The sequence below is a fragment of the Syzygium oleosum genome, unplaced genomic scaffold, assembly GCF_021117445.2.
Source record: "Syzygium oleosum isolate NSW1041296 unplaced genomic scaffold, Sole_v2.1 Sole_v2.13, whole genome shotgun sequence".
NCBI classification, from domain to species: Eukaryota; Viridiplantae; Streptophyta; class Magnoliopsida; order Myrtales; family Myrtaceae; genus Syzygium; species Syzygium oleosum.
Window position 1 is genome coordinate 2,303,809 of NW_026607497.1, and position 20,362 is coordinate 2,324,170.

The 20,362-nt window shown below is 43.4% G+C and overlaps 2 protein-coding genes and 1 long non-coding RNA gene across 3 annotated transcripts; 2 read left to right on the plus strand and 1 right to left on the minus strand.

Moving 5' to 3' along the window:
• Positions 1 to 1,218: 1,218 nt before the first annotated feature.
• On the minus strand, positions 1,219 to 2,576 carry LOC115681236 (uncharacterized). The gene is made up of 3 exons (XR_004005771.2): positions 2,418 to 2,576; positions 2,089 to 2,136; positions 1,219 to 1,513 (listed from the first exon to the last, which is right to left on the minus strand). It is a non-coding gene; the product is annotated as an uncharacterized LOC115681236 (long non-coding RNA).
• Positions 2,577 to 8,469: 5,893 nt separating this feature from the next.
• On the plus strand, positions 8,470 to 15,292 carry LOC115664295 (uncharacterized). Its single transcript, XM_030586243.2, has 8 exons — positions 8,470 to 8,673; positions 8,848 to 8,947; positions 10,427 to 10,564; positions 11,158 to 12,258; positions 12,344 to 12,407; positions 12,788 to 12,927; positions 13,010 to 13,324; positions 14,739 to 15,292. Exons 1-8 carry the CDS (start codon positions 8,630 to 8,632, stop codon positions 15,045 to 15,047), a joined length of 2,211 nt encoding a protein of 736 aa, XP_030442103.1. The 5' UTR covers positions 8,470 to 8,629; the 3' UTR covers positions 15,048 to 15,292.
• Positions 15,293 to 17,021: 1,729 nt separating this feature from the next.
• LOC115664296 (uncharacterized) lies at positions 17,022 to 19,883 on the plus strand. The gene has a single exon (XM_030586244.2). It carries the CDS (start codon positions 17,022 to 17,024, stop codon positions 19,881 to 19,883), a length of 2,862 nt encoding a protein of 953 aa, XP_030442104.1.
• Positions 19,884 to 20,362: the final 479 nt, after the last annotated feature.

Sequence of the window (20,362 nt, forward strand, 5' to 3'; positions counted from 1 at the left end):
ATCAAGTCAGTTGCTTCGATTTCTGATATATCCTGCTTTCTCAAGCCAGCACATATCTACTTTCTTTTTGTTGTTAATTTTGAAATCTGCATACAGTTTCTGTCATTGCCTTTTGGTTTCTCAAGTTCAATGATGGATGGAGTTTCCTTATGGAGTGCTTCTTCAGCCTGAGCTCGCAGGGTCAAAACATGAACAAGTTGCAGCAGCCAGCAGCATCTAGTGAAGAAAAAGATACTGTTCTGGTCCTGACACTGAAATGGCTAAGAGATGAATGCAATTTGCAGCACGGTGAAGGAGATGCATGCATAAAGTATTTGAGTCTCATCTCAATGCTTTCGAGTGTAGGGCTTTCATGTCTTAAAGCGGCTAAGCTGAAGACGTATGGAATGAGCTGATATTATTTACAACATATTGATGGAATGAAAATGCAATATATATGCGCGTTTACGCATGTTTTGGTTTGATATGGTTGATTGCCTGATCATGACCTTCGGACTATTCTCTCATGTATCTATTTATGTTCTGCTTTTTCTGTGAGGTGTGCTTATGAAGTAGTGCAAACTTGAACTATTGCGTTGCTTTTGATTTGTTATCATCTTCTCGTGTTGCGTTGTCAGTTTTGGTGGCCGACTTCTTCACATGTTCTCATGAGTTTTCTGGGTGGATTTACTTCTAATGAAACGGGAAATTCATACATGTTTTCACCTTCCGTCGCAATTGACATTTTTTTCATTGGCTAATAATGACAGTATGTCCTCTGTCTTTCATATTGACATGTCTGACCTGTAATGAGGGTATGCTGACAATTATCTCTTTTCTTTTCTTTCTTTTGTTTCTTCCTCGGTTTCCTTTCTCCGTCCTTCTCTTAATTGAATTCTAGCTTGTGCAGCCACAAATTGTTTAGTTGCTTTCCAGATTATTCAACTGACTTTTGTGTGGGCCAGGAAAAGCTTAAAAGGAAGCATCCAGAGTTTCTGAAATCATCATCTATTGCTCCTGATTTTCGCTCGTCAATCATTAAGGCTTTGGAAATAATATTTGATAGTATGATCTCGACGATTTTATCTTCTGTATGTGAAATACCTTTAAGCTTAAGGTTTGAATTTTAGCACCCTTCACATCACCGTAGATGCTCACTCATCACGCAGGCACAGATATTGTATTAACAAATCTGAGGGGTCATCACACTAACTAATTAATTAAAGGCAGAAGTCGAGCTTATACTAATATTGGTTCATTTATAATCGAGCCACACAGATGGTATTACACGACATTATTTGTGTAGCATCTGCCATGATGCAGATGCATCAGAAGAAGCACAAAGGACAGTACAGACGACATTAAGATCACATCACAACCACATAATTAGTAACTTCCACGGAACATGCATATAACATCGGGTTTCTGTGCTCAGAGACCACAGGTGCAATTAGTGCAGGCGCAGCTGCTGCCGCACTTGCACTTGCCATCATTCTCATCGGCCGGACCATCCATGAAAACAGTCTCGACGTAGCTGCATCAGTAAGGCAACCATCAGAAACTGAACACAAGTGATGATGACCTATCTTGACACTTAATAAGGTAAAAAGGAAAGTCATCATTTGCGGGGCACTTAAACCAGGTAATCGACTTTCAGGAGAAAAAAATTGAAAAAGTTCGAACCCTTACGTCCTCAGCAAGTCTGAAATCTCAGGTTTTCTTCTTTAGAGTCGTGTAGAAAGAGATCTTTCACATTAATGATTGTCTTGCTCGAATTAAGTTCTAATGTCATTCATATTGCTCCTTTATCGTTGTTGCTGTGTTTTGCAAGGGTGCGTTCTCATAATTACGGGTCTCCGCCCACAACAATACTAGAACCATCTTACTTATTCCTAGAAAAGAAAAAAAGGTAATTAATCATGTGAATTTGGGAATTAGAAATCAAGAATTTTATCCATTTACATATTGGATGACTCCTCATATCCTCCATAAGAGCTAGTTCTTACTAGCCAGGAATTTCGATGAGGACTTGTGTAACTTAGTCCAGGTGTTGGAGACTGTATATGAATTGACCCCTTTAAAACTCTAGTTCTCGAAGCAGAACAGTACCTCTTCTCGGTCTCCACGATATCAGCAGCGTAGCTGCTTCCCTTCTTCCTGTAACCAAGAAGCATAGTGTTTTTATTGCCAGTATAAATGCAAAACATATGTAAGAACCCCTAACACGCTTCTCACTTCCAGCTTAATAACCAAGTCTATTTTGATGAAACACAAAGGTAGTGCAGATATTTGGGAAGCAGAACCATGTGCATCACAGCTTCAGACGAAAACACATGTTTCATGGATTGTCAAAGCCGAGTGCACCACGTTTGGCTATATGATGAGTATGCCTACTGATTTCAGTTTTCCGATGGGGAAATGGTATAGCGAGTACTTACGTGCACTGGCTCGAGTCAGAGCAGTCGCAGTTGCTGCACTTGTCCGACATGGTGATCGAGTTTGAACACAGGAGATGAGCTTGGGAACTTGTATGTGAAGGTTTCTGCTTTAGCTATGTGACTTGCTATATCTCCAAGCTCTGCTATAGCTCAGTATTTATAGATGAGAGATCAGGAGGCTCCGGTGGAGGTTCCTGTCGATGTGGGGCCACGGGAATGGCCCGCGTGGGACCCAAACTAGGCATGGGAGTAGCACACGCCATTGAAGACCCGTCCAAAGGAATCTTAATAATGGAGGGGTGGCCTCGTTTCCTCCGCTCATGTCCACATCAGAATCCTTTTGGGGTTTGAGAGATCAGGTATGGACTTGCGCTCCTCTCTTATCTTCAGCGACTATCGCTTTTCCATTTTGGCCACCCACTTTGTCAAAACCCGGCAAGCAGCCGGCTTGATTTTTTCTTGGTTTGGATTTTTCCATGGAGGAAGATGACTCGTTCCCTGTCCACATACCGCAGAAACGACGTGAAGATGGATCGACTTGGGTCGATCTTGTATTCTAAGCTTCGATATAACAAGAACGTAGGTCGTTTTGTGTTGGGCACATCAGTCATAGAACAAGTTTATTGTGCCATGTCGATGAACTCCAAGTTCGTCGACCTTGGATAGTTTACAGTGCGATGAAATTATCATTGTCTTGGCACCTACGAGCCATTCAAACGTGGGGGACAAGTGTCGTTTTATGCCTTGGTCCTTTTGAACTCAAACCTAAATCGAACGCCACAGAGAACATGGATTCCAGATGCTGTGGTGTGTGCGTACGTAAAGCATAAATTCTAGTTGAGTTCTGTTCTATCCATCCAACTGTGGCTTCGATACTACTCCTTTTGCTCTCCTGCGACATTAAAATATGTCTGAGTAAATAACAAAGAAGGGAATCTGAGAAAGGCAGATGTTGTGTATGCACACGCGTATGTCTCAGTCCATTTCTTTCTAAGAAAAACTCTGTCGTCTGCCAAGAAAGCGTAAATATTCCCAGGCATTTGAGCATTTTCCACTCTCATCTTCGTGCCATCGTCTCCGAACTATACTATCTTTTCGTATCGTTGCGTTTCGAGGATACCCCAATTCGACATAGGCCCGAAAGTGCTCGACTGGTCCGTGACCTCCTCTACAAAATCATCGTAGCATTAGAGTTTAATCACCAAGAATTCCCTCTATCAGATAGCTTGAACAGATCAAAACGTATCCTTAAGATTTACTGGAAAAAGAAGGCGGTCTGAGGGATCACTTTCTTCCTCCATGAAAGCTCTGCCCTAGAATGGGAAAAGCTTTATTTTCGAGGGCGATTGATTTTTATAGCGATTGAAGGCCAAGTTTCTTTTTCTTTTTTGTATGATGTGATCCATTTGACAATAGAGACCATAGGCTGGAGACTAAAGCATGACGATCATGGACTGGTGGGATCAATGAGTGTATAGATAAGAGCTCCCATGTCCTGTGGTCTGTACAGTGTCTCCCTTTTCTCTGGTCTTTATCACGCTCGCTATATGCAACAGCACCAGCAAACGAGTAAAAAATATGAACATGCACAGTGGAACAGAGAAAGGTCGAGGGAGGTTCCCCTCTACTGTTCCTCATAATTTCATTACGTCACTCCGCACTCCGATTTTTATATATATTCGCTCCGATATTAGTTGTATTTTAAGAGAACATATCTTATGAAGTGAAAGTTACGAATATCATCCTCTCTCTCTCTGTCAAACATCCTCTTCACTTCTGTTTGGCTAAAACACTCCGCACAGTGTTCTGACAATATTACCATTCGTGGATCTCACTTTTTAGCATCCCTAAGCCAGTGATTTAAGAAAGTGTTCCCTTTTTTTTGTGGTGTCCCTTTCTTTTTATTTGTTTATTTTCTATTTCTTTTCTTTGTGGGTCCCATATCCTCTTAGCTTAATTTTCTTCCTTCTCTCTTCATTCTCTCTCAAGCGACAGAGAAATGGAGACTGAGAAAGGTCATGTACTTGTGCTCGCATATCCTGATCAGGGCCACATCAACCTGCCCACTAGGACGTCGACGAAGGCCTCCGCCTCCTTGACCACTATCGCCGCCGGGTCTACCGATCCGACTCGCTCAACCTTAGCAGAGTAATTCACGCTCTTTGCGATGCCAAAATGGTTCGAGGAGGCCCATCATCGGTTGTCTCTCCTTCGTTTCGTCTGTTATGTTGTCGCGACGAACATGATTGTTGCTAGATTACTCGATTCTTGCGAACCACATGGCATGTTGCGGGTCATTAGGTGTTTGGCTGATGTCTAGCTCGGAATATGTGCTCCTTGACTAATTTTAACTGCTTGATTGATTAGTGGTGCTATATTTCGAGACTAGGTTATGGGCATAGGGTGTTTCTAGATATGAGGAGCAGGGGCATCGGCCGAGCTACGTATCTTAGACTACTTTGATCAATGGGTAATGCTGTGGGCCAAATAAGGGTTGCATAGAAGCTGCTTGATGAAATGGTTGAAGACGGTATAAGGCTCAATTCTTTGGAATATATCACATCAGTCTAGGGATTTTTTCAACAGCTAGATGGGGAGAAGGCGGGGAAATTGATTCTCAAGCTCCAGGAGGTAATGAAATGCTAAGACGACTTGCTTGTGAGCAACGCTAATTTTGCAAATCTCACTGATTCCTTGTGTCAAAGAAGATAAAGTGTTTCGGATTGCGGAGAGTATATGCCCCAAAACCATCACCCTCAGCCTCTCCATCACCCTTCCCAACTCCTCCTCCCCATCGGTGCGAACGACTCAACCTTTGCCAGGCTCATTAGATGCAGAGTGCACAATCTTCTCATACCCCACCAATATGCGCCACTCTCCGTGAACACGACCCCCTTATTGCTGTAAGACATGTGACGCAGAGCCTTTACCCAAACGGCTCGAGAAGGTGCTGTCGTGGTTCTTGAGGACTAGCTCAGCCACCTCCACCTACACAAGCATGGAAGTCTTCATTTCTCTGCCTCTCTATTACTTTGAGTGGTACATGAGAGAGAACGAGAGAAGAAAGAAGATGAAGGAAAGTGAACGTGGAACCCATAAGAAAAGAAATGGAAAATTAATAAATAAAAAGGGCACCCGACAAGAAAAAATGGAACGGTTTCTTGGATCATTAGCCGAAAAGGGATGCTAAAAGGTAGGACCCACAAAGGGCAATATAGCCAGATTACTGTGTTGAGAAGTGTTTTAGCCAAATAGTGAGTGGAAAAATCGCGGCCCTTCACACTTACCTTCCTCGCTTTTTGTATTGGATTTCAAGTTGCATCTCACACGTACGCATAGGCTAACGACGTCCTCCATTCCAAATTACCATGTCCTCATCATCGGATTTTCACTTTATCAATATAGATTTCGGGTTTGTTCGAGTATGTTTTGAAATGTTAAAAGGGTGGTGCTTGATGATATAAGAAATAAATGCATTAGAGGTCCATGTAATGTTCCAAAATGTTCCGTCTACGTCTATACTTACAGATTTGTAAGTGCGTATGTGTATGCACAAGATCAATATACTGACCGATCTCATGGTACCCCATATAAGATATTCAAAAATGGCAAAAAATTTCTTATTTCAACTTTAGGCAGAGTCTCTAGCAAATCTGATGGTTGGGTTTGGGTTGTCCATACCATGTCCATGAACCTTGATCCCAGATTGGTCCATGGGCCAAAAAGTGGCCACTGGACCACGTTCACTAGACAGATTCCATGTTGGCCCAACCGCCCTTTTTGGGCCCAATATTGTCCTTTAGCTGGGCCAAATGGGCTTTAGAGCCACTCCAATGTCGTTGACCCAAAACGAAGGGTTTGCAAGAACCCTCCCCCAAGTGCCAAATACAAAAACGATGTGGGCTCTATCAAAAAACACACATCCAAGAAACCCCAGATCACATCATCGCATTCCCCCCCCCTTTCATATGCAAGAAAACACAGAGGGTCGAACCAAAATTTCATACCAATTCGTTCGAAACCGCACCGACCTTTCCTAACAGCGAAACGGTTTGACTTGATGCGGGTTTGGTCAACGAAGGAGATTTGAAGGGCAATTACGCGAGTGTTTTCTCTCCGGCTTCCGTTCTTCGGATCAAATTCCTCCTCCGGAAATTGAGAAAAGAAGGAAAGGAAAGGGAAGGAAACGTGGGGATGTTTTCGGAAAAAAAGGTTTGGTTTTTCCCCCGCGGGACCAAAAGCCGAAAAAAAAAAACAGGACTTTATCCGATTCATGGTATTCCGCGAAACCTCGGCGGGTCCCACCCATAAATCCTTCCCTTCCCGTGGAAAAAATTCGGTCCATCTTTGACCGTTTCCCGCAAATTTTCTTCTTCTTCTTCTTCTTTTTTCGCCTTTTTTTTTTTAATCTGGCGTTTCGATCGGTGGGCCCCACAACCCGGTGCGATCGCGTCCGTCGATGGGATTGGCGTGAGCGTGGGCTGCCGAGCGCATCCGACGGTCGGGAAACGCGAGATACGCATCGCCCCTTTATTTCCGGTAAAAGAGAAAAAAAAGGAAGGAAAAAAGAAATCGATATTCACACACGCATGTATATCTCTCGAGATCACACACCCAAGCTTGCATGCCAAGTCTGGGGCTGTAAAGGATCCGCTACATCCCTCCACAGCTAACCGCAGCTGCAACCCCCCCCTAATCATCGTTAATTAAGCAAGCTTGATTATATCGAAATCGCGATGATCAACCCAGTCCCAGAAAATCACGTGATATTATAAAAGCGAAAGAATGAACCTAAAAGCATGTCCTTAATACGCGACTTCATCTTGGTCCACGTCCAAATCTCGGAATTACCGGGGCGTAAAACTTCTTGTGGGTTATTGCCCATCGGGAGGAGAGGGACAAGATAAAGATTTCTCAGCAATCGAGAGATGTCGACACGTTAAAATAAGGAACGCATTCATAGAGCCCGCTGTCCTTATACCGAGAAGGTAATCTCGAGAATATGAGAATGTATCCTTCCAGGTAGACCCACGTCGTCATATGCATGGAAAGGAAAAAGGCAACGCGTATTAGGGGTGTGCAAAAGAACCGAGACCCACCCGGACCGCCCGGAACCGCTCGGAACCGGACCGGAACCGGTGGTTCCCAAGGGAATCGGTCCGGTTCCCGGTTCCAATTTTTTGGAACCGGTACTATTTGGGCCGGTTCCCGGTTCCCGGTGTGGAACCGCCCACCCGCCCACCCGGACCGGACCGGTAATATAATAATAATAATAATATATTTTATTTTTTAAATTTTTAATTAAAAAAATCTGACCAAAAAAATTTAAAAAAAGAAGAAAATTTGTTATTATGTCTGAAGCTCTTGTGTAGTTGGGATACCTTGGTCATTTTTCCCAATAATTAATGGGTACTCACTTGATTTATGGATGATGTGGTTCATATAATCGATTATAGTGTAGGAATTGTATGAAAAGTTATGTTCTTTTCCTTTTATTCGTTGATCCGATGTTGGTCCACGTTTTTTTTTTTTATTTGTCTAGGAAAACTTGTTGAGATAGGTTCCATGGACGCCAGAACCAGGACCGCCGGTGCGGATCCGGTTCTCAAGGGTCCATAACCGACGGGCAATGGTTCTCGGTGCCCGATTTTTGGGCCGGTCTCAGAATGGCGGCGGTCACGGTTCCGGGGTGGGAACCACCCACCCGGACCATGCACACCCCTAACGCGTATCACCCTCGTCTCGTCCCCCCACCCCACCCCCAAAAATCGAAGGAACGCGAGGGGGCCGGGCTCGCGTGGGCGAGGGCGCAGGAGATCGAGGCCCCCACCCCCCCAACCAAAACCCGAAACGGAGCGAAATACACAGAAGAGGGAGGAGGGGGTAGACGCAGTGGGTTTTCAGCAAAATTGGGGGAGCTCTCTCTTTCTCTCTCTATCTCTACTCGGAGTCTTTCTCTCTCTCTGATCTCTCTCTTCTTCTTCCTTCCTTGCTTCTTCTTCTTCTTCTCTCCGAAAACCCAGACACGCGCGAAGCCGAAAAGCCCTCTCCATCTCTCTCTCTCTCTCTCTCTAGAGAGAGACTGTGGAACGGAATCGTCGTCGTCGTCGTCGTCCGCCGGAATCGAATCTCCCCGGTGCCGGAAGGACGCCTCCTGGACGGCGCCGCCGCCACCCCTCCGCCCGCCCGGGCCGCCGATCGCCGCGCCGTTCATGCAGCCGCCGCCGCTTGATGCCCTCATTCCCCACAATTCCAAGTCTCTCTCTCTCCTCTCTTCTCTCTCCTCTCTCTCTCTCTCTCCGCTAAAATCCAACCCCCGCACGCAAGCGCACAAACACGCGCGCACACTCTCGCTCGCTTCAGTGTCCGATCAATTTCGTCTCACGCACTCTCTCTCTCTCTCTCTCTCTCTCTCTCTGTGTCCGTACAGGAAGCGAGCGTTCTCGAGGCCAGGTGCGTTCATGGACTCCGACGTCGTCGAAATCCAGCCTCCCGTCCCTCGCCCCTCCAAGGAGGCCAAGCAGAAAGAGGTTCGATCGAAATCGGAAGCGAAAGTCTTTTCCTTTTTCTTTTGCCCTTTTGTGCGTTTTGAGTGTGAATTCGCTTCGATCAGCGAGATTGTTCGCTCGATCGTCCTTCTTTTCGCTCGATTCTGGTCGCTCCGATCGCTCCTCGAGTGTTATACGTGTGACCTGTGTCGAGGGGTTTGGGGCTGCAATTATTGAGTGGAACCTCTCTCTCTTTTTTTTTCCCTGGCTGCTGGGCGAACTAGATGCTGTACGATGATGGAAATTCGCGTCAATCTTGCGTTTCTTTTGTGTCTGGTTGATTGAAATTTGGGTTAGCAACGTTGCAAGGTGGTATTTTTGGGGTTTTTTCTCGATATCACCTTAGGAGAGGAGATTCATGAATGCTGTTAAAAAGTTAAAGAAGCCAATTCACGCTTTCTTCTAATTCCGTAGAATGGATGTTAGGAGGAGATTTGTGAGACGATGTTGTTGTAGGGTCTAGACATTGGAACCCCACCCCCTTCTCAGTATTTGTCTTTGTTGTGGAACTGGATGGAATGCGAAAGGGCTAATTCTATGCTAGGCTTTGGTAATAGGAAAGTTCTCAGTGTGAATCACTTTGTGGTGACCGGATTATTGTTCCAGATAAGGACGTGGAACTGTCAAGCCTGTCAACAACTCTTCAAGAAAATTTCTGTTGAGCTTTTCCTGCTTCGGATTTTATTGGGAAATATCACTGGCCATTTTTACTTTGTCTGCTGAACTATTTGAAGTTCGTTTTCCTTTTATTGCATGATGTCCTTTGTACTTATGCCTATTCTTGAAATTGGATTGAGATGTTGAATATTTTTTGAGCACCAAGGTCTTACACTTTGCCTGGGAATGGGGAGGGTTAATCTAATTGTTGATTAAAATGTATAGGTCAATGTAAGCAGCATGTCGGTGAATGCATAGGCCTAAATGCTTGTCCTTTAAGTTCTAATCAGAAGGAATAGTTTATCCTTTTTAAACCTAAGTGAGGTTTCGTCTGACTTCTAGGCAAAGGGAACTTCTTTTGTTATGTATTCCAACGTAAAGCCAAATGCAGGAAGCGTCGTCTTTCCAACACGCGACGCTCCCATGGCACTATTTATATACACATGCGGGTAACAAAACTGTGAAGCTTGTCGCAAAGGATTTACAATCAAGATTTTGTCATTTGACAATGTGCATTAGGCTCTAGCTCCTGTAACACGGCTCCCTCATTTCATTGATGTTTTAAAGTGCTTCACCTTAAATCCTTTAGTGTCAATGAAGTTGCATCTCTCCGGTTATCTTGCTATATTAAAGCTGCTCAAAGAAACTCATTGGTGGTGCTTGGTTACTCTTTTTAAAACAGCATTAAGTTGCTTGTCTTTCTAGCAACATGGTATTTATGGCGGCATTTTCTTTGTACTGCTATTTTACGCTGCTCTTATCTTTAAGCATGGGCATATCACACTTCCATAAACCGCCGTGCAGGTTGTTTTCCATGAAGTAATTGATATTGACAACGATGATGATTGTGCTGATCTTGTGGTCATTGATAAAAAAGTTGATGCCACGAGGAAAGGCAAAGCGGTGATTGATGTTGATGATTACTGCAATGGTCAAGTAGGGGTACGTGATTCTGATTATTGTAATTTAATTCCAAATTTTTATCTATGATATCATATGACATCGTTTTCTATTCTGCCTCTGTCAAATTGCACTTTGGGTTGTTTAACTGTCCAGTTATCACTTGGATTGCTGAATTTTATTTTGATCCTATTAGTCCACGGACTTGATATTTCATTTCTATACCAAATGGCAAAAGGTGTGGACCAAATCTTCCCTAGATTTGGCTGTTAATCATACTTGGTCTCCTTTGACAGTACCCAAGGCCGAATCTATAGTTGGCATGTGGATTTGGGTGGCCGTCACTTTCTTTTGGTTCTCAGGGCTTAAGTTTGCCATGTCAACACATGTGCACCCTGTTCGTCCAATATTATGCCTGGTGACGGTCATTTGAAACTTAATAAAGCTGGATGCAATGATTTGATATGAAATAATGAACTTGAGTGATATTCTCAGAATATTTTGAAGCTTAGTGTCCGGGGGATCCTAAGTGATAATTTGATTTAGTCAATGTGAAATTGACCCTTCCAAAAGCTCGATGTCTGTAAAAATTCTTTCGCTCATGCCTCTGTTTTATTTAATATTGGATTCAACAGGATGCTGGCACCCCTCCTGTTCATGGTGTCAACGGTAGTGCTGATGGATCAATCAATGGGGGCATTCCGCTTGACGGTTTAGCGCAGGATTCACATGCCTTTGTAAATCTGGATGGCCAAATTTATGATCCATCTTCTTTTGATGATGATTACATGGACGTTTTTGAAGATGTCCTGGATGTTGATGAATACGATACCCTGCAAGCTCATTTTGATAATATGGATATACCTCCAGGTGTGGAAGCACCTATACCTTGGTTGTCGGATCTCCCCAAGTATAAAAACAAGTCTGGTGGTGGAAGTAGTTTGAATGGTTCAAGCTCTCTGACACATGCCAAGGCCTCATTGAGCCTCCAGGAGTTTGAACATATTGGCTTGACCGAGCCTGTGGAAACTCTGGTGAACCATACTTCAGTTAGTAGTCATGGTCTGCCAGGCCAAGTCAACTCAGCGAGTCATCCTACTTTGATGGATACATCAACCCCTTATTTATTCGCACAGAATGGCCAAAGTAAAAAGAATCGTGCTGCTTCACAACGCAGTGGCAATTCCAAGGGCTTGCCATTTGGATTGGAATCATTTAAAGCTCGGCGCCTTTTTGAGCCTTTTCGAAATAAGAAGACGCCAGATGCATCTGGCAGTTCTTCTAAATCCAGTGCTGTAAATAAATTCAATCTCATGAAGCCTCCATCTGGAGCTGAGCCTCCTCCATGGGGCGAAGTTATCAACAACAGCGGAAACAATCCTAGTGGTTCAAGCTATTCATTTGTCTCTGCATTCCCTTTTCAAACAGGCACGCATGCCCCTACTCCTGGATCAGAAGCATTTAATTCATGGATGATGGGCCATCCTAAGCATATCAAGGGTCAATCATATAAACTTCATTCTGCTTATTCTAGTTATGTGTCGCCTTTTCAATCCTCTGTACATACCCTTCCCATGGAAGAGGAAGACGGCAATTGTCCTGATCATTTGACAGAATTTCAAGGTAATGGCGTTGAAGAGGATGTTATGAGAAAGCTTGAGCTTTTTAAACAATTCGACACTGTTCAAGATCATTCTGATCATTATTATACAAGTGATAGTAGTGGAGCGAAGCAAGTGAGTACTCTAAAACATATTTTAAGTAACTCTTTTGATGAAAATTTGTAAGTTATACGGTTCTCTAACTTCTTCAGCCTCACAGCCTTCGAAGAACTGGGCCAAGAGAATACAGGAGGAGTGGAAGATTCTTGAGAAGGATTTGCCAGGTCTGGGGTTGTGTCTCTCACTGTTGTAATTACCTCTTTCTTGGGATCTTTGTGGTTAATTGCCCCTTTGAGGGGGAAGACTCTCTAAAATAAATTCTTCAATGTTCTGATGTTGCTATATTATTTGCATGATCGAGGATAATATCAATTAGCATCTTATATAATTTACTTTTGGCAAAGGCAAAGCCTATGGTAAAAATGAAGTTGGGGAACTGATGTACCTAAATAGTTGATTCAACAAGGTTCTCTGTATTACTTATCAAACAAAGAAAAAAAGAATGAAGCTGGGTTACTAGATGGGACTTATTGGCCTTTCGCTGCCTCAGCAGCAGTGGAGACCATGTTCTGACTCTTTTCCTTGCATGTTATTACCTTCACAGATACCATTTTTGTAAGGGTTTATGAAACACGAATGGATCTCTTGAGGGCTGTAATCATTGGAGCTGAAGGCACCCCTTACCATGACGGTCTTTTCTTCTTTGATGTTTCCTTCCCTTCCGGTTATCCTAATGTACCTCCAGTATGTGTCTGACAGAGGTGTTTTATATTTATTTCATCTTTTCGTGTGTACTGTACACTGATTCTAAGGATCTCAATTTCAGAAAGTTCACTATCATTCTGGTGGGCTTCGCATCAATCCAAATCTGTATAACTGTGGGAAGGTGTGCCTCAGCCTCCTTGGCACTTGGTCTGGTCTTCACAAGAATGAGAAGTGGATTCCTGGCGTTTCAACTGCGCTGCAAGTTCTGGTATCAATACAGGGGCTTATATTGAACTCAAAGCCCTATTTTAATGAGCCTGGATATGAGAGGTCAATGAACACGGAGCAGGGAGAATCAACAGCCATGCAATATAATGAAGATACATTCATCCTATCGCTGAGAACAATGACATATACAATGAAGAGGCCTCCTAAGGTAACACTTGTTTATGTGCATATTCCGCGGATATGATTATAACTACAGGGCCCAAATATGGTACTTGCTTACCTTAGACAATTACATAAGATTATTGTGATTGCCAAATGTGATGTTGAGACTTGCCAATGTTGCATATCAATATATCTGTGACATGGTGTTTGTTCACATTCCTTGACTTCTAGGTCTATGAAATTCCAAATTCTATATGGTGAGGAAGTCTGCTTGTGAGTCCTTGAGTTTATTTGGTACCATACTATTTTTGGTGTGCTTCTCGAATGATATGTTCTTATGTTGGACCTTTCACGTGGAGAGGCATATCTGCTCGACAATAGTAGTTATGTTGGCTGTTTTATTTTTTGTAACCATTAGAGACTGAAGGCGGCGATTTTGCTTAGTATTTTGTGGTGGCTAGCCTTTTATTTTTGCCACCAACTTAATAAAAATGATGACATGGTAAGATTCCTGCATGTGTCTCCTTCAGTTGAGTAAACATATAGATGGAAACAACTGGTTATAGTTGCATAGTTTTGTGGTTGTGGAGTGTTAGGAGTGATCGTTAACATCTATGGCTTGGAAATTAGATTTCTTGGCGAGTATTTGGAGTGTTTTTTTTGTTTATTTGAGAAGAACAGTAGTTTTAAATGTTTTTGGAGAATCCTTTGTACATCTTTGCGATTTATGAATACTACATCATATTTTCCTCTTAAAAAAGACTAATTGAAGTGCATTCAGCTATGTAACATTGGTTCTTTTTTCAATTATGGTTAGGTGCTTCACACTTTATTCAAGTTAGTTGGCATCTTTCATTATGCATGTCTGTTAAGGTTTGTAGACCAGTTTTTCCTGGCTTGGCTGCAACGGGCATCTTGCTGTGGAGTCTTGTTTTATTTTTTCATAAGAAGTTTAATATGAGATGCACCAGGTCTTGCTTTTTCTGAAATTTCTTTTACTCTGGTGTTGTATTTGTACTAATAAAAGGTCAAGTTGAAATTGACCGTGGACTGACCTTATGGATGTTTGCTGGTTCTTTTTGCAGTTCTACAGCGTTTGCAATAAAGGCCTTGCTTAATTCGGTTTATACCCCCACTAATTTGGTCACACACAATCCTGGGAGTCCCTCCCACAATTTCTTCTCTGAAGTCTACTAAATTTTGGAAGAAATTTGAGAGTTGGAGCGCCCTGAAATCTTTTGCATGTTTAAGTTTGTCTCATGTTATTGCGATGTTCTGCATTTATTCCCTGTTGCTTTTTCAATTCTTTTTTGGCGTTGAAATGCAATATCTTTAGCGATTTGTTTTAAGTGAGTCTTTGGATTTTGTATTAGGATTCTAGACATTCTTTTGGCTAACTATAGAGATGCATGTGTCCCTCTTAAATCTACCCGCAATTTGATTCTCATTTCTGGCTGCAGCATTTCGAGGACCTTGTTGTGGGTCATTTCTTCAAGTGCGCTCCAGACATTCTGATGGCTTGTAAAGCATACGTAGAAGGTGCTCAGGTTGGATGCCTTCTTAAAGGTGGTGTACAAGATGTTGATGCAGATCATAGGGGCAGCTCCCGCACCAGCTCCGGCGCCTTTAAGGATACTGTGTCTAAGTATATTCGCCTTCTGGTGAAAGAATTCAGGAGACTTGGGATCAAGGACTTGGAGAAATTTATTCCTCCAGCTCCGGCTCCGGCTCCAGCTCCAGCTCCTGTTCCGGCTCCGGCGACGGAGTGAATATCCAAATAACTTCTTGATTGAGACCAACTTTTTCCGGTAGCAACACAGATTAAGGTTCTTCTGGACTAGGGATCAGTAACTTGCTGGATGTTTTTGCGGATGATTTTGGACAATGTACATAGGTGTAGATATGGATGAGTTATAGAATTCACCTTTGATGATAACATATGTATAGAAGATGTTCTGTTCCGCTGATCGCTGATATGCTACTCATTAATCCTTCCAATCGTGCTTCTAAATTATTCTGCTGTCGTCATCTATTTCCCTGGACCGAGCTCGCCAAGCGTTCTTCCAGCATGTTTCCTATGTTTCTGTCATATTATTGGTAAACGAGTTTGGACCACGTGATTGATCCTAATAGAATGTAACAGTTTGGTGTCTCTTGATAATGGGTTTACTCTGATCACTGTGGCGTTTTGTTCAGCATGCCATCTGATTATTTTACCCCTCATTATTAAATTGATCCAGATGCTGTTCTGATATATTGAACTGTCTGCTCTCGTTTTTGTCAAAAATCTATGATGGGATTAGGAATGTTCATTTGCTTTCTCTGTATTTGTGTAGTTTATTGCCTCTGTAAATAATTTCATCACCAATACAGAATTGGGACTTTTGAAATTTCTATTCTTATTTTTCATATAGCAGGCGTTTAGGTTTCTTTGGGTACTCGACTAATCTAACCGTGTTCTCCATAGTCTCCTAGAGCTTTCGGAGGCATGGTCTGGCATTAGCGAATTGGATTAATCCGTCTCGGCGAAATTGGCGGTTTCTTAATATGTTAGTATATGGAAACAAAATTGGGGTTCTTCCGTTCCTATTGCCTGTCCTCGGTCTCTCCCACTCCAATAAGAGTAGATAGGAGAAGGGCTCCACTCCAAGGCAACTTTGGAAAAGTTCGCCTTGGAATTGTCGCATTCTTCCTTGTCGTCTCGTTTGGTTCGAATTGGAAAATTCCTCGTCTTCGCCGTTGACGTTGACTCGACGCTCGACTGCTGAAGTCTTCGCACGCATCGTCTTCCACGCATTAACTTCGTGGCTCCATTCCAACCGCGTGACAAAACCGACAACGACATTCTGTGTTTTTTTCCAAGAGGAAATGACATTTACATCGTCTATGATGCGTTGCACTGTTCAATCCGCTCCTCGGGCCTTGTCCATGCAAGCCCTATTCATTTGCTTAAGCGACGGGGCAAAAGGCTAGGAGATCTCTCAAATCGGTACTCAATTTTCTACTTGATGCGACGGGATTACTTAGTACGAATGAATAAAGGAACTGTCTCTAGTGATCATGATTTTTGGACGCGGTTATGATAATGAATACCGCTGCAAATTCAAAGTAAATGTTTAGACGATTGTTGGTTGAACGTGATATAAGTATCGTATGAATTACATTTTATTTAAAGATACGGGATATCATATGAAGGTAAATTTGTGACGAGTATACAAGACTTCGTTGCATCCGAGGTTTCATGGGTCTGGGCTAAGACTCCGCTGGCTAAGTTGAAAGATAAATGAGATATCGAGAAATAAAAAGATGATCTTAGATCAAACGTACAAAAGATCAAAGGGAGGCATGAGTGGATGCACTCTCGTGATCATTAACCATTTTGGTGAATGGAAATCCTTGTTCAACCGGAACGTCAACTTGAAGCCTCGACTTCTTTGTGCAGAAGAAGAGAAAAAAGCTTTAAGAGTTGATATCCCTATTGGTGGTGAATCTTATCTTTTGCACGCCATGTCTTGTATTGTAGCAGATGCACAGTCAACATACGGAAGTCTTTGCCAGCTTGGAAATCAAACCCATAATTCATCCACTAGGCCTCTAGCTTATATCTCTTCTCAGTCAGAAGACGAAGTTTTTGTAAATAAAGCCAAAAAATATGGTCCTTAGAGTCCTGTCATCAAGTTCCTCTCACCACATAAATATTCACCGATCACCTCGTCTTTCTCACAATTTCTCCTCCTCACCAAATGGCTACTAAAATTGGATCTCTCAGGCCAGCATGGGTTTTCGCTCTGCTATGCATCTCGCTCTCCATGAGCACGAACCCATCTTGGCATGCAGCTGCAAAACAAATCTCTTACTCCGACCACTGTGCTTCAATTGTCCCTGAAGCCGCTCCCAACATGTATTCACGAGCCACCATGCCACTCTCCGACTATCATCAAGCTGCTTACTACTATCATCAAGCTGCTTACTACACTGGTGGCGAAAACATTCTAGGACCCTCCTCTTCTAGGACGTCCAATTCCGTCTCATTTCGTGTTCGCAACGTCTACAAGACCGATTGCGCCGGGGTGCTCAAGGTCGAAGCAGACCTGAGAATCCAAATCTCGGGTTACGACTACTATGATGGAGGAGACTACTACGGGTATGGTCAGACATACTTAGGAGCCACTCCTGTAAGGGCGGCCAATGGTCGGCGCTGGACTAGGAGTTCCATCACTTTCCAGTTAGAAGGTCTCTGGTCGGAATCTTCGGGGAAGCTCTGTATGGTTGGGTCCTCTCTCTCGAGACGAGGTGACTCTCTGAATCTTGATGTTGTGCTTAAGCTCAATAATGTAAACAATTCTGCTAGTGTCACTAGCTTATTTACTGGCATTTTGGAGAGTTTGAGTCCTTCAGATGACAAGAATTATTTTGATGCCATATCGATGTTGATGTTTCCTCGGAAAAATTACAAGTACAGTTTGGTTTCTGGGAAACTCAATAATGGGAAGAGCAATCTTTCGCCGGGTTTAGCACCCCGGAGTGGAAGCTTCTGTTCGGCTTTCCAGAACCAAGGCAGAGAACTCTATCTTAAATATGCACCTGATTGTAGTCCTGTCAAACACTGCACACCCGTCTCGGGCCCTTCAGGATACTTGCCCCCTGTGATGTCCCTCGATGAAATCGATTGTTCCGAAGGTGAACGGAAGATGCGGGTGTTGCTGCAATATTCAAACAATAGCGACTTTGGGTACTATGGAAAGTTCAATCCGAACTCAACGTTGGTTGGAGAGGCGACGTGGGATGAGAATAAGAACCAACTGCAGATCAAAGCCTGTCAAATCAACGTGGCAGGATCTTTCTCGACTGCTCGTGTTGAGGATTGTTCGGTCCGCATTGAGTTGATGTTCCCAGGAGTGTGGTCAATCAGGGAAAGAGACGTCATTTCAGGTCGCATATGGAGCGAGAAGAGCCAGAAGGATTCAGGTTATTTCCCAGACATTATGCTCCGAGGCACTGAAAGCAGTCTTTGGGAGTTTCCAGACTGGAAGTATAAGTATACTAAAACCGAGAGCGTAAGGAAGCAGTGCCCAGGAAAGAATGATCGGAAAAGTGGAAGAGAAAGATATCCGAATTGGTACTCTCTGGATATGAGGTTCGGCATGTTGGTCAAGAATTCTGAAGGAAAAATAGGCAGCGGATATTCTTACCCTCTCTTTGTTGACGACCAAAAGTATGAGCAAAATGCTTATGACATGTCGGCTTCCAGATTAAATACAGCGACTTCTGTAATTGGGCATAAGACTTCCACTGTTGACAGTCACTCAACCTCAAGCAGCGAGGCCCGATTCAATATCTCGTACCACATTGGCTTCACGGGACTGCAACATGTGAAGGGCAAGAGCAAAAATGCTGTTTTTAATCAGTCTTGGAGTTCAAATGACCGAGTGGAGATTTCTGCAGAAGGGGTTTATGATGCTGAAACCGGTGACCTATGTATGGTGGGATGTAAAAGTGTTGTCTCAACCGTGGAGCAGCGAGCCGACATTTCTCTGGACTGTGATATTCTAATCAAAATGCAGTTTCCTCCCTTGAATTCGAAGAGAAAGCAAGTTTATATTGTGGGAACTATTGAGAGCACGAGGGACAGATCCGATCCGCTTCATTTCGAGAGGCTGAACGTGACTTCCGATGCTCCTTATATGGAGGATGCGAGGCGCTTTTTCTGGAGGTTGGACCTCGAGCTCTCTCTTGTCCTTGCTTCTAATACATTCTTGTGCATCTTCATCGGCCTACAGATCTTTCACGTGAAAAGGCACCCCGAGGTGCTTCCCTTCGTTTCTGTTGCCATGCTCGTGATTCTCACTTTAGGCCAAGCGATCCCTCTCGTGCTCAATATCGAAGCCTTGTTCCTGTACAATCGGAACAGGCAGAACATTTCTCTCGGAAGTGGTCAATGGCTCGAAGTGAACGAGGTGTTGGTGAGGGTAGCCACAATGATAGCTTTCTTGATGCAATTCCGTCTTCTCCAGCTGATTTGGGCCGCAAGAAAGGTGGACGGGGTCGGGGCGGGCTTGTGGTTCCAAGAAAAGAAGGCTTTGATCGTCTCTTTGCTGTTATATGCCGTCGGAGCACTGGCGGCTATTATCTTTAGCTGGAGCAGCTGGTCTGATAACACGGCTATTGATCCCGCTTTTGCAGGTTTTACAAGCAACAGCCAGGGCTTCTCCATCTGGGGAGGCTTGAAATGTTACGCAGGACTAATCTTGGATGGCTTTCTCCTGCCTCAGATTCTGCTCAACGTCTTCAGGAACTCATCTGAGAGGGCCCTTTCAGATTCTTTTTACCTCGGAACGACCTTGGTTCGGCTGCTACCGCACGGTTACGATCTCTTCAGGGCTCAAAGCTACTTGCCACAAGTCTACGGGTCGTACATCTATGGAACTCCGGGAGGAGACTTCTATTCGACTGCTTGGGATGTGATCATTCCTTTAGGAGGGCTCGTTTTCGCAGCGATCATCTTCTTGCAGCAGCGCTTCTGTGGCGCTTGTATCCTGCCCAAGAGGTTCCGAAACTATGTAGCTTATCAGAAGGTACCCGTCGTCGATGACGCGCAGATATGAGAATTTCCGAGCTCATAATAATTTCTAGGATGTAAGCCGGTAACCATGTTTATTAGTTCCCATGTGAGTGGAAGTGGTTGTATGCCCTTGGTCTTTGTTTCTTTCAGCATTTAGAATAAGATATACAACATAGTATCTGTATAAGTGAATCAGATGTTACTTGTGGATTTGCTTTTATATGTACTAGAAAATTTCAATATTTCTCGGCAATAGAGTCATGAAAATGAAAATTTCAAATTCGGATGGGAAAACGACATAAATGATCCCTGAACTTTGATCCAATGTGTAATGTCGTTCCCGAATTTTTAATTTGTAATGTGGTCCCTGAGCTTTAACCCAGTGTGCAATATCGTTGCCAAAATTTTAATTTGTTCAATCTGGTCTTCGGATTTTTGGTCCACGTTCAATCTAACCCCGGATTATATGAAAATGGTCAATATTATTCCCGAACTTTTTCATATAATTTAGAAATTAGTTTG

What these genes read in the sequence shown, in the direction of transcription:
- LOC115664296 (XM_030586244.2), top strand. Translation starts at nt 17,022, where the DNA reads ATGGCTACTAAAATTGGATCTCTCAGGCCAGCATGGGTTTTCGCTCTG.
- LOC115664295 (XM_030586243.2), top strand. Translation starts at nt 8,630, where the DNA reads ATGCAGCCGCCGCCGCTTGATGCCCTCATTCCCCACAATTCCAA. An exon ending in CTCATTCCCCACAATTCCAA is followed by an intron (nt 8,674 to 8,847) that starts GTCTCTCTCTCT and finishes GTGTCCGTACAG; the next exon opens with GAAGCGAGCGTTCTCGAGGC. An exon ending in ACTGCAATGGTCAAGTAGGG is followed by an intron (nt 10,565 to 11,157) that starts GTACGTGATTCT and finishes TGGATTCAACAG; the next exon opens with GATGCTGGCACCCCTCCTGT.